The sequence below is a fragment of the Benincasa hispida genome, chromosome 9, assembly GCF_009727055.1.
Source record: "Benincasa hispida cultivar B227 chromosome 9, ASM972705v1, whole genome shotgun sequence".
In the NCBI taxonomy this organism is placed as follows: domain Eukaryota; kingdom Viridiplantae; phylum Streptophyta; class Magnoliopsida; order Cucurbitales; family Cucurbitaceae; genus Benincasa; species Benincasa hispida.
Window position 1 is genome coordinate 16,262,733 of NC_052357.1, and position 14,175 is coordinate 16,276,907.

Here is a 14,175-nt window from a genome sequence, read left to right on the forward strand (position 1 = left end):
GATCCTTGTGCTTTCGCTGCGGTTAATACAATCCTACATCCCCCTACTAGCTCGTAAATGGATAAGCTTTAGAGTAGCATGATAAGTTAATTTGAACGTTTCAAATTAGAATGAAACGGAATCGGAGAATTATATTTAAATATATGAATATGGATTTGTGTAAAAAATAATTTAATATTTGATATTAAATTAATTAAAATTATTTAAATAATTATTTATTAATTTTACTAGAAAATTAATAATATTTTCGGTTTTAAAATCAAGTGGATTTTGAAATCATTTTTTATGAAAATAGAAATATTGGAAAATTGCACAAAATGGAAAAATGAGTTTTTCCATTACTATCTTCAACTAGCTCACTCAAAACCCGTTAACATTCACTCCAAGTATGATCTACATCTCATGCAACCATCTTTTTTGTATGTTCACCTACAATAAATAAAGAAGATTGGAGCAGAATTGGGGATGCATTCAAAGTGATTTTTGAGAAAAATTCGTGCTGAAGAAAGAGTTATTCAAATGAACTGTTGTAGTGATGTTCTCCCTAGTTTTCTGTTCATTCAAGCTGTTCTTGAGTCCCATAACTCATTCTAAAGCTCCAAGAGGATATTGGGGAAGATCTTTAGGTGGTTCACGACAAGTTTTGGAGAAGACAACTATTGAGGATCATGATCTTGGAGAATACTACAAAAGTATAACTTCAAACTCTCTTATATTAGATGAGTGTGCTTTAATTTCTGCCAAAATTAATGAATCATAATGCTTATTGATCCTTGTTGCTTCCTCTGCATGATGATATACTCTTACAGTTCAACGCTGCCCTGCCTCTGATTTATGCATTTTCTTTCCCTTTTCTTCTTTGATCATTACCCTAGTTCAAAACTTTGACCTTCTTGGAGGTATTTTGGTCATTAATCTTTAAAAAATGTTTGTTTTCATCCAATTGCTCGATTTCTTAAAATTAAACAATAAAAGCATCAAATATCTCAAATTAAGCACAAAACTAACTAAATTCTAAATCCAAAAAATGCACTTTTGAATGCGTTTCAGAACTTCTGCCTATGAAGGTGGTCCTTTGATTTGTATGAGTGAGTGGCCAGATTCGTTCCAATAAGCCTACCATTTTAGGGATTCGTCTGATTGAGGAGTTGGAACACAACTATAGAAGATGAAATTCACTCATTCCCCAATGTCGGAGAAAGTAGATAAATTGCTGATTCTGGGGCTTGAACTATGTGACGTCACACTCTCTCTTGGCTAGAGAGGGATTTGATCATAGTTGGACTATGCCTTATTATTCATTAGAGAAATTAGTGATACTTATAGAAAAAACATAAAATTTTATGGACATGCTTTCGATACTCAAGTTTTAAGATAGGTGTCTATTTAGTCTCTCAAATTTCGAAATAAATATTTTTGATAAAAATAGGGTGTAAGAGGTTTAATTTAGCCATTTATGGAGAGATTTTAAATTTCAAATCCTAATTTAATTTTTTGAACCAAATTATATATATTTTTTTTCAAGTATATATGGATTGTTATTTATTTTATAAATCACAATTTAGTTAGAAGATTGGGATATTGAAATTAGATATTAAATCATAATTTGATTTTAAATAAATTTTTAAAATTTTTGTTAATAAGATTAACTAATATATCCTCATAGTGATCAAATAAAAGGGATAAAAAGAAAAATTAAAAGTTGATTCTTCGTTTAAAAAAATACGAGATAAGAGGTTTAATCTAGAAAAATAAAAAATAAAGATTTCAAATCCTAATTTGATTTTATTTTGAACCCAATTAAATTCTTTATTTTTCCCGTAAATCAAAATTAAATTAGAAGGTTGGAGATAGATTTTTAATCATAATTTGATTTTAAATATATTTTTCAATTTTCATTGATCAAAGTACCTAATATATCCTAATAGTATAAAGGAAATTGGGCAAAAGGAGATTTGTTTTATTTAACATTTAACAATACACATATAGTTTTCCCCCCTCAAATTCAACTATGAAACATGTATAACAATCTAGGTTCAAAATATCGATATCGATGAAAATATCGAGGTCTTAATTTTACAGAAATTTCAATAGAAATATTGATTTCTATGGATATTTCTAAAAAAATTATAAAAACAAAAAAATCAAAAAATAAATTTAGATTAGTAAATAAATATTTAATAATTTCCAAACAAGTTAACATGTCTATTATTTATATTATATTTAAATAGCATTTTGATGATGATGATGATTTTTTTTTTTTTGTGTTTCATGGGCTTTCTACGATGCAATATAAATATCGTTTTATCTCTCATGTCGACCTATGGAAACGTTAAATGTTGATAGAAATATCGACATTTCAACGAAAATTTAATACTATGGTAACAATAACATGTTACCAACAAAATAGTAACATATTATTTAAAACATATAAAAAATTTGTCAAAAAAATAAATATAATATTTTAATTTAAAAAGATAGACGTGCTATATAAGGAAGGGAATGAGCGTTCGAATTGGGGCTTTATTAGGTTACAAGTTGGGCCGGCCCAAATTATGTTGTATGTTGCAGCAAACAATGTTTGGGCCAACTCCTGTTTTCGTCTTCACCTATCAGCTCCACTGAGAAAAAACAGAAGAAGAAGAGAAAAAAAAGACCCTATTTCTGTTTCTGGGGCTTTCTTTTATCTCTGCCTTCCTCCATCCCACAGTCCCTCGCTTTTCTCGCACCTCCTCTCACTTCCCTTCGCTCTACCATGGCCACCAGCTAATCTTGGGCTACCGCTGGCCGTCTATGTTTATTCCTTTTTCCATCTTCTTCTATCACCAACTGTTTCAATTTACAGGATCCTTCTAACTTTCAGATTTGTCCGGGGCAGAGTTTTTGGAGGGAAAAAAACAAGATTGGTTTTTTCTTCTTTTTAATGTCAGGTACCCTCCTTTTTCCCTCATTCATGGAACTTTGAAGTTGTTTCGAATAAGTTGCGGAAGGAATCTAGTTTGTTTAAGTATTACTCTGTTTTCAGAAATTTAGATTTTTGTAAGTTTTGCTGTTAAGCATCCATTGTATGGTTTTTTTAATCTATTCATTTCTATTTAGTGTATATTTGAGGAATTTAGGTGGAGTATTACTTTGCTTTGCTATCTCGTTATGTTTTCCCTCTCAGTTTGCAGATTTGAAACATGATTAGGATGGAATTTGTTTATAGTTTATTTTCTGTTGTTAATGAAAGTAAGTTGAAGTTATTGTTCTTTCCTGTATTTGAACTTACATGCGATGGGTGATGGATCGAATTTTTAATATCTGCAGAGTGGTAGAAGTTGAAGAAGTTGCAATGTACGCGAGAAGAATAAAGTGTAGAAATCAGAGATGGGATTTAGTATTTCGGCCATCCAAATATTTAAGCAGGCCAGGTGGTCTGGATGGTGGTTATCATCAATATTTGAATTGTAAAAGTTTTTCTCGGAGTAGGTTTGTACGTGATAATTCAATTACAAGACATCTTTTAGCTTCCTTGGGGGCAGGAGGTAGCTACTTAAATTGTCAGGCTAACTTGGATCGGACTTCAAATTCATTTTTAAGAAGTGCTCAGCTACGTCGGTATAGTTCAGATGGTGATGGAAGGAATGCTAGTGAGGGTAAGCACATACCCGTAAAGGATGCAGCAAATTTTGAAAAGGGAAAGGATAGGGAAGAAGTAATCAGGGAAGATGCGAAACATACGGATCCTCATGCTGAACTTGGAGTACAAGATCAAAAGGAATGGCTTAAGAATGAGAAGCTTGCAATGGAGAGTAAAAAGCGAGAATCTCCATTCATCACTAGATATGAAAGGTTTAAAAACGAGTTCTTACGAAGGATTGTTCCTTGGGAGAAAATCTCTGTTTCGTGGGATACCTTTCCATATTACTTAAAGTAATCACTGTCACTTTGATTTTTCTTGTTCTTTTGACAATTATGCTATTATATTTTTTGATAATGGTCCGGATATTTTTCTTGGTCTTTAGTGAACACTCAAAAAATTTATTGGTGGAATGTGCTGCTTCCCATTTGAAGCACAAAAATTTCACTTCCTTATATGGTGCTCGTTTGACTTCCTCAAGTGGCAGAATTCTACTTCAAAGCATTCCAGGTAGGAAAGTACCATTTCACTCAAGCAGTCATGCAATTTGAAAGTATTGTCTACTGAACTTCTTAGCTCACGACGTCCTTTCAATGATTCCATCTGCAGGCACTGAGCTCTATCGCGAGAGGTTAGTCAAAGCACTTGCCCGAGATCTAAAAGTTCCTTTACTGGTGCTAGACAGCAGTGTTCTTGCTCCTTATGTAAGACATGAACTAAATCAGCCAATTAAAGTCATGAAAACTTTTCTTGTAAATTATAGATTTAACAATTTTACTAATTATGTCATCCATCTTTTGATGCAGGACTTTGGTGATGATTGCTCCTCAGAGTGTGACTCAGATGATGAAGCAGAATCTGGTGAGGATTGTGCATCAGACTCAGAGGATGAGAATGAAAACAGTGCGATTAACGAGGAGTGGACAAGCGGTGGGGAGTCAAAATCAGATTGTAGTGAGAGTGATGAAGTTGATGTTGAGGCAACTGCAGAAGCAGCCCTTAAAAAACTTCTTCCATGCAGCATTGAAGAGTTTGAGAAAGTATGCTTATGCACTCCACTCTGATAAAAAAGAGAAAATCTGTGTTATTGGAACAACCCACACCATGTAGAAGAACATCTAGTTTGTTTTGTTTTGTTTTTTTCCCCCCAGGTTTCTGATTATTGTTTACATTTGCGGCAGAGAGTGAATGGAGTATCTGACGGTTCTTCTGAGTCATCATCACAATCCGAGCCTAGTGAAACTTCTGTTAAGTCAAACAGACCGCTAAGGAAAGGTAAGACGTAGATTCTATTTTTAGTTTTACGATCTGTTACCTTTGTCCCAGTTGATACATCTATATTTCTATTAGCTTTTCCTCTTTGTGTTGGATTGTGCTCCATGTTCTTCTTTATACATTTGCACATGTATGTATGTGTTTTGATGCATGCATGCTTCTCATTTTTCTTTATGAAATCATAATGTTCTCTGTTGCGACGAGATCATGAGATTTGTATTTAAAGGCCAATATTTCTTTAAGAAGTAGTATGGTGCTGTTGTAGTTAGTCTAATAATCAATAAATTCTTGCTTTACTTATAAACCTGATCTTAAAAGAGAAGTTTTCCCCCTTTCTATGTATTTCCAGTTTAATTGTTCATCTATATATATATATATATATATATATATATATATATATATAAAATTTATTCATAGTTTAAAATTTTCCTTAACTTTTATATTCTTCCCTAGGTGATCGAGTGAAGTATGTAGGCCCTTCTATACATGTTGAAGCTGATAAGAGGTGGCTTTCTAACTTTGTTTTTTACATCACTATATGATTTGAACACAAAGGATAATATTATTTCTTATTCCGAAGGGAAGACTGTGAGATGTATAGGACATTGATGGGCCTTTTTTAACTTTGCTTTTGGAGATTTAGAAGAGCGTTATAGGAGGATTTTGTTTATAGCTCAAACAGAGTGCAGAGTGAAGTTTAGATTAGGGTTCAGTTCTTATGATTGTTGTTGTGTTGGACAGTTCCCATCAATGAGTTTTGTTATTTACCCTCCTTTTTTCTCTTTTTTCTTTTTTACTTTAACCAAATGAGAGACGCCTGTTATTATCTCCCTTTTCCTTGCAGTTTGACTTCAACATTCTTCCCTATATCTATACCGGCATTTCATGTTAAATAGAAAAATATCGTTTGTTTATGTATTATGTGTAACTGGCTCTATGAATTTCGAATTTCTCCCCAAAAGCCTATCATCTGCAAGTTTTTATTTTTCTATTCAGTATCATCATGTATGTTTTTTGTGTTCACTGTTCATGTGATCAGTTTCTTATTTTTTATTCTGAAATGTATCTGTAGAAATTTCTTGTGGCTCTTATCAGAAAATAATGTTTATGTTTGTGTTTTTGCTGTGTGGAATGTAGCTTCTAAATTTATGTGGTTTGATGTTGTCGGGGCTTAGGTAAATAGCTAGGATCTAGTTTTAGATAGCCATGCTACTGGAATGCTTGTTGGTTGGATCTTGTTGATTTGAACAACTTAAAGCATTCTGTTGGGAGTTCAATAAATTGGTCTACAGATCTCGTCCCCTATGTGAACTCCCAACCTGATTTTAAGAAATAAAATGCATCACAGGATCACATTGGGGAAGATTTCAACATCTGAAGGTCCAAAAAGTGCTTATACCATTATTCGTGGCAGGTGGGTTGGTAAGTCATCGTATGTATAGAATTCTGAAGCTTCCTCATTTTTTTAATTTCTATTTTATTTTTTGAGTTCAACATGTGGTAAGAAATTCAAACTTCTGACCTCTCGTTCAAGGGTATACGTATATCCCTAAGTTGTTTGTGTTTTTTGTATTTTTATTTCTATTTTATGCAACTTTCATGATGATCTTAATAGGTTTCATTGAGCTTGAGTGATATTGTACCACGTATTTTATAGTTCAGGATATAATTTTTCTCATTGTTGTACAGCTAGGTCTTTCAAAAATTATTGAAACACCAATAATCCCTTGTCACCTTCCTAGATAATTGCACACCCTTTAGTTGACTAGTTTAAAAAGGGCATTCAGTGTTATTCTTAATTTCTGTCCCCGGTTATTTTTTTTCAGGTCTCAATATTTTGTACATTTATTATGTAAAGATGTAAGGCTTGGTTACCAGATTGGCTTTGCTGCCATGATCCACTGAGATTCAGCCCTTCATCACTCTTATTTATTTATTTTTTTAAAAAAAGATATATTTTTTTAAAAAATGTAAGGCTTGGTTAGAATGTTATAAAAAGTGAAAGTTTAGAAGTAGTGCTTTTGGGAAGTAGTGTTTTGCTTCTCTAGCTTTATATAGAGGAGTATAATATATTGTATATTTAAACAATTGGGTTTCTTCAAAACAGGAGTAATTGTCACTACCTTGGTTGGTTCAATGTCAAGAGACAAGTAGTAAACTTAGGCACTTTTGAGGCGATAGTTCGGTCCTTGGTGGTCGTTTATTGGATATTAATAACCATAATTTCTTGAGATCACATGTGTGTCAAACCAATGTTCTTTAGAATTGGTCAATGTAGCTTAAGTCGGTCTTGGACATCCTTTTTCTTAAACAAAAATACATGGAGTTTTGATATATCTTTGTGCACAAACTAGTACTTAGATAAAATATATATATCCTTCTGAGAGAGTTTTCTGTTTCGAGAAGCTAGAAGCTTGGTTGTGGGAGTTGGCAAGGAGGAGCCACCTCAATGATTACTTATTAGTACGGAAAATTTCACTTGTTTGACTTGAACTAGGAGAATTACTTCAAAGATATCGTGGACAGATGGGCACCAGGTCAATTCCAACTATGTTCCACTATTGCGAAAACATTCTTTCCTTTTTAGCCTTTTCTCTTTTCAGCATTTAAATCCTTTGATGCCTGCTGCTTGTTTCTTCTGTGCACTTTGGGCCAAGTTTCGGATCAACTTCTTGCACCTCTTCCTACCATCAGATGGCTTGTCCAAAGCATAGTAACTGTTTCTTTCTCCAAACGCTTTATGATCATTCATCCAAGGATAAGGCAATGTTTTCATAGACAAATTCTTTGTGGGTAGGGTTATCATTTGGGAGCTTTGGCATGAGACAGTGGAAGGATTTTTAATAGTTGGTAGGTCTCTGTGGAAGTTTGGGATCTTGTTTGTTTCTTAGCCTTCTTTGGAGTGCTCTGATTAATATGCTTTTTATATGCTTCGTTTTTTTTTATTCTTTGGTGATAAGCACAGTTACTTTAATTTCTGAGAGTTTTATGCTGTCATTTCCTGGGGTTTTTTCATCTATTGTTATCTTACTTTTCTGGTAAGTTGTAGCAGCAGCCTTGTTGCTTTCATTATTATTTTTTTCAAATTACGTAAGTTTTCACAGTATTTTGTGATCTCTTCAATGCAGCTATGTATTATAGTTGGTTCAAGTACTAGAATGTTATTTTGCTCATGGAAAATGCTTATGGGTGGTTTGATGTTTTTGGCCTCCACCTTGTTCTCACCGTATTATATGACCTCTTTCTCATGTTTAACTAATCTATGATACTGATTTGAAGGAAAGAAAATATTGAAGTGTTTGGAATTCTTTCAGCATTTTGATGAAACCAACGTATGTTGTGTGATTTGAAAGCTTGTTTCATGTACTTGTAGGCCTTTATCAAATGGTCAACGTGGGGAAGTCTATGAGGTTGATGGAGATCGAGTTGCCGTAATTTTGGATGTCAATGATGTAAAAACAGATGGAAACAAAGATGAAAAATCCTCAGAGTCTCCACCAAAACCTCCAATCTATTGGATACATGGTAATTTTATTTTTGCAGATATAGTGGCTTCTAACAATGATTTAGTTTCACTAGTTTGGACCTCAGATTCTTTAGGTGTCAAACAAAATGATAATATTTATTCCCTCCTGTAGCTAAGGACATCGAGCATGATCTTGATACACAGTCTGATGATTGCATTATTGCAATGGAGGTTCTATCTGAGGTACAAATCTTAGAAATTTCCAAATTTCTTATTGTAATGAATCTTTTTGTATATTCATTTATAGGAATCAGGGGCCCTTTTAATAAAAGGCACAGAAATTGAATGGGTAACAAGGCATCGGCCTGAGGAAGGACCAAAAAATCCTTTTCTTGGCATCAAAATTTTGTAATTATTAAAATGAAAAGGAAAGTTCCAGAAGAGCTTTTGTGCTGTGAATATCAATGAGAGAAATAATCTTTTATTATCTCCTAAATGCTCTTCCCTAGTCTAGAAATATTCCCCGTACTCTTTGGATACATCAATGAGAAAAATAACTTTATGGGGTGTTTGGCCCACCGACTTCATAAGTCGGTGTTAAATAACTCAACTCAACTAACTTCACTATTGAAGTTGCGCATTTATGAAGGAACCCTATATTTCCCTCTTTCTCTCTTTTGCTCATTCATCGAAGAACTTTATCTTCACAACTCTTTATCCCAAACACAGACTTCCTAAATCCAACATATTAACTCTATACTTCATAACTCAACTCAGTGCCCCCCATTATTTTATATTTTAATAGAATATTATAATTTTTTTCTAAAAAACTAAAAGAATGAGTTATTATCTTATTATGCCTTATTATGACATTCACTTGTGATTGATTTTTGCTCTTTTTTCTCGCAGGTGGTTAAGTCGATGCAACCTATTATTGTCTATTTTCCAGACTCTTCTCAATGGTTGTCTCGGGCGGTTCCCAAGGCCAACCGTAGAGAATATGTTCAGAAGATGGAGGAAATCTTTGACAAAATATCCGGCCCTGTGGTTTTGATCTGTGGGCAGAATAAAATTGAATCAGGCTCAAAGGAGAAAGAAAAATTTGTAAGCTCCAGGGTTTTACTAATGTACCTAGTCACTAGACTTTCTACATCTGTAAGCAATGCTTAACTCTTTTTTTCCCCCAGACTATGATACTTCCAAACGTTGCACGCATTGCCAAGTTGGTAATATTCTTTACACTTATATCTTATTTTTCTTTTATTACATTGTTCTTTATATGCTATTTCTTATTTTTTATTTTTCAGCCTCTATCATTGAAGCGTCTTACTGAGGGGCTTAAGGCAACAAAGAGATCCGAAGACAACGAAATATATAAGCTCTTCACTAATATTTTGTGTCTGCATCCTCCCAAGGTAGCTGGAACTGTAACTCCTCTTTGGGGTCTCCCCCTTCTTTTGTAATTCAGACCATCAATGAAATTGGTTCTTTTTCTTCTCTCTCTCTAAACAAAAGCCCCCGAAGACTGAAGAAAATTGTTTCTGCTATTCAATGTTCTTATGGATCTTTATTTTTTCCTTGGCTTTCATGTAACCTCTCTTTCGTTCCTCATCCAGGAAGAAGAAGTCCTCAGAGCTTTCAGTAAACAACTCGAAGAGGACAGAAGAATTGTGATTTCTCGGAGTAATTTAAATGAATTACATAAGGTAGGGAAATGCATTGCATGGCCTTTAATGGTGTACTCAAGTTGACGAGTTACTTTTTGAAAACTTCCTTTTCGGATATCTTTTGGTCTCTAGAAGACGAAGTTTAATATGTGGTACATGCCTAATTGTATCTCCATCTCATTGTCTAATTTGACTTTCAATTAAAACTACGTTGCAGGTTCTCGAGGAAAATGAGCTGTCATGCTTGGAACTGTTGCATGTAATTACTGATGGAGTTATATTAACCAAGAAGAGTAAGATACAGCTTTAATTAAAATTTCAATTTCCTGCTTTCGAAACTGATCCATAATTCATATACTCTGATGTTGGAGTATGGTGGAATTGAAACACTGCATGCTTTTTACATTCTACCTTTCAAACTTCAAATGGTCGGTTATCTCTTCGTCAGTTTCAAATATATAGGCTGTTACAAGATTTTGGTGTATGATTAGATGAGGATCATTAAGAAATTGAAACATAGAAGAGTAACTCATTTCTTTCTGTTTATACTTTGCTTTTGAAACTCCAAATGTTTACATGTAGAATTAGAAGCATTTGGTAAGAACACATATTTGTATGGTGTAAGTTAATAGTTCTTTCAAAAGAGTTTATTTATTGAGAGACGAATTTCACTCGGTTCTTTGATCATCTTTTGTATATTGCTCTCACTTGGTGGAAGTTCACCCCATCCTTTTGTAATTACAACCTTACACTCATATTTCATAGTGGAATAGTATTATGTAATCTCTCACCACAATTTGCCCTTTTGTAATTTCATACCATCAATGAAATTGTTATTGACTGTTTCTCATAATATATATATATATCTTGATGGGGTTGAGATCAAGCTCTGACATCCTGATAATAGCAGATGCTGAAAAGGTTGTTGGCTGGGCTAAAAATCATTACTTATCGTCATGCCTGCGTCCAAGCATAAAAGGGGATTGCTTACAGCTGCCACGTGAAAGGTTTTAATTTTGGTTTTTAAAATATTACTTTTTATATCTAGATTGAGGTGATTTTTGACAGATGTGCAAACACTATGGTCTGATTTCTATTGTTACTTTTGTAAAGCCTCGAGATTGCAATTGCAAGATTAAAGGATCAAGAAACTTCTCGGAAACCCTCTCAAAGTTTGAAGGTCTGTAATCTAGTAATTTGAGAGTTGATAGTGGAAATCTTTATACACTTCTTCACATCTTAAATTTACATGCTACAGAACCTTGCAAAGGATGAGTACGAGAGCAACTTTGTTTCAGCTGTGGTACCTTCTGGTGAGATTGGTGTGAAGTTTGAAGATATAGGTGCCCTTGAAGATGTGAAAAAAGCACTTAATGAACTAGTAATTCTTCCAATGAGAAGGCCCGAGCTTTTCTCTCGTGGGAACTTGTTGCGAGTATGTGGTTTTCCTCTTCTATCTCTGATTAATATACATTTCAAAATAGTTATCATTACTTGGAGTGGCAGTCTTTTAACTTCATAAAAAATTTATCAGCCTTGTAAAGGCATATTACTTTTCGGGCCTCCTGGTACTGGGAAAACACTTCTTGCCAAGGCACTCGCTACTGAAGCAGGAGCAAACTTCATCAGTATAACCGGATCAACACTTACATCTAAGGTTTGTCTTAGGATATCGAAATATCAGACATTTTTTATTGGATTTAAGGTTGGTTCTGTCTGTGAACAACCAGTTTGAATATCACTCGAATATGTTAGCAAAGTGAATAACTTGAAACTGCCTGTGAGATTTATGTGACTGTTCTTTTTTTTTTTTTTTGGAGGGCGCTGTCTTAAATTGTGTTATGTTGGCTGAAGATTATTGTTGTTTTTTTGTTCCGCAAACAGTGGTTTGGTGATGCTGAAAAGCTTACAAAGGCCCTCTTCTCCTTTGCCAGTAAACTAGCTCCTGTCATTATTTTTGTTGATGAGGTGAGTTGTACGTATCAATATGGAGACGTACTTTCCTTTTTGATACTGTATGTGAAATCAAATTTTATATTTCATTTGAAAAAATGTCAGCTTTTTATAATAATTTTTGCTGAAACTGATGAAAACAGCTTAGCTACCAAAATTAATAAAAGTAGCTGTATACATCATATTTCCTTTCTTCAATTCAAAGATTTTATTATTTGGATTTTGGAAAAATATCTTCCTTTATTTGATTTAACATTTTTCAGATGTGAATTCGTTATTTTAGGTTGACAGTTTACTTGGTGCCCGTGGTGGTGCTTTTGAGCATGAAGCTACAAGAAGAATGAGAAATGAGTTTATGGCAGCATGGGACGGGTTACGGACAAAGGACAACCAACGGATTCTTATCCTTGGTGCAACGAATCGGCCATTTGACCTGGATGACGCCGTCATTCGAAGACTACCTAGAAGGTAACTTTGATGTTCATCTTTCTGTACGGAAGAACTGGACTGAGAGAACAGCAGAATAAGATAATTAAGAAACAACAAATTAAGTGGAATCGACATGTCAATTTAATTGTTGATAGTTCTTGTTTTCTTATTCATCAGGATATACGTAGACCTACCGGATGCTGCAAACCGTATGAAGATTCTTAAAATATTTCTTGCACAAGAAAATATAGTACCTGATTTCCAGTTTGAAGAACTTGCAAATGCAACGGAGGGATACTCTGGCAGTGATTTAAAGGTAACAGCAATCGATAACATTAAAAAGATTCTAGGTCATTGATCGAACTTACCAAACATTGTTTTTTTGATTTGTAGAATCTTTGTATTGCTGCGGCGTATAGACCCGTCCAAGAACTTTTAGAAGAAGAAAATCAGGTAAATCATATGCTAAATCAAATAAATAAACTGTTGAATGTATTTGATTTGTAAATGTGTTCCCCTTTGTTGGCAAGATTACCGATGTAATTTTAAACTGTTGCATTTACTTCACTACAGGGAGGCCAAAAAGACAGTGCTACTCCACTGAGGCCACTTAATTTGGATGACTTTATTAAATCAAAAGCCAAGGTATGTCCTCATATTCAACAATTTAAACTTTTTTTTAAAATCTTTATTTGATTAAAACAAGTTTCAAGGATTCCACGCATTTTAAAGAGTTATATAAGATTTGCAATAGTAATTTGCTCTGGTTAATCTTCCATTTGTGTACCTATTTTTTTGTTCTCTTATCGATGTTGTTAACTTTCCCATCGAAGATAGTAATGAGATTAAATGTCTGTTTGGAATGACTATCTAAGCTCGGTTTCTGGCTGAAGTAGATTTTCCCCGTTGTCATTGTTGCTCTATTCTTTTGTCTTCAAGAAACTAATTTTAAAAGTAGTTTTTTTTGCTCTCTGCAATCAACTAACCCATACTCTGTTTTGATGCAAACAGGTGGGGCCATCGGTCGCCTTCGACGCTACGAGCATGAATGAATTAAGAAAATGGAATGAACAGTACGGAGAAGGCGGTAGCCGGAGGAAATCGCCCTTCGGCTTTGGAAACTAAGGTAACACATTTGATTGATTAATAAAGAAAATAGAAGAAGAGGAAAAAAGAAACAGTCTTTTAATTTATTTTTCTAACGGGAACACATTTCCCATTCCTTTTTGAGTCCCAGTAGAGTTAGGCTTCATCTCTTGTTGAATGTATTAGTTTCAATTGTCTGTTGCCCAAGTTTTCTTCCTGTAACATATTATTATAGGAACCATTCTTCTCATATTTTAAAAAGTTATTTCTTTCTTTTCAATATGATTTGTTGGGTTTTTCTTTTTTATCTTTACATATTTTTCTCGCTGTAATGGCTCTTTGAAATCCTAACATTTTAACGGATTATATCCTATGAAGCACAAATACTTCATGTGAGGCAAAAAATCTGCATCAGACATGTATCAGATACTTATATTTCTAGATACTTCCCAAATACGTATTTGACACAATTTGACGTATCTATTTCTACCTGCACATTTTTTAAAGAAAAAAGACAAGTAACTCATCTAATTTTTCTCAATCTAAAACTAGACAACCTATTTAAAAAGTTTACTACTCGAGTCTGAAACTAAAAGGAAAAAAATAAATAAAAGACAAAATCTTAAAATCATCTAATCTTCATCTTTGCATTTGAGTTTCCATAAACTCCATCAAAA

General features: G+C 33.7%; 1 protein-coding gene across 2 annotated transcripts; it reads left to right on the plus strand.

Annotated features, from left to right (window-relative positions):
- The first annotated feature begins 2,640 nt into the window (after positions 1 to 2,640).
- On the plus strand, positions 2,641 to 13,803 carry LOC120085874. 2 transcript variants are annotated; one of them, XM_039042121.1, is made up of 25 exons: positions 2,641 to 2,930; positions 3,310 to 3,915; positions 4,008 to 4,132; positions 4,232 to 4,326; positions 4,429 to 4,662; positions 4,804 to 4,897; positions 5,351 to 5,402; positions 6,246 to 6,311; positions 8,271 to 8,422; positions 8,536 to 8,606; positions 9,273 to 9,467; positions 9,551 to 9,589; positions 9,671 to 9,778; positions 9,980 to 10,069; positions 10,248 to 10,323; positions 10,941 to 11,037; positions 11,144 to 11,210; positions 11,289 to 11,465; positions 11,565 to 11,687; positions 11,915 to 11,998; positions 12,267 to 12,451; positions 12,590 to 12,728; positions 12,806 to 12,865; positions 12,986 to 13,057; positions 13,424 to 13,803. In XM_039042121.1, the coding sequence occupies exons 2-25, from the start codon at positions 3,335 to 3,337 to the stop codon at positions 13,535 to 13,537; spliced, it is 3,096 nt and encodes a 1,031-aa protein (XP_038898049.1). In that variant the 5' UTR covers positions 2,641 to 2,930; positions 3,310 to 3,334; the 3' UTR covers positions 13,538 to 13,803. The 2 variants fall into 2 exon arrangements, with proteins under 2 accessions (XP_038898049.1, XP_038898050.1); XM_039042122.1 differs by lacking the exon at positions 6,246 to 6,311.
- Positions 13,804 to 14,175: the final 372 nt, after the last annotated feature.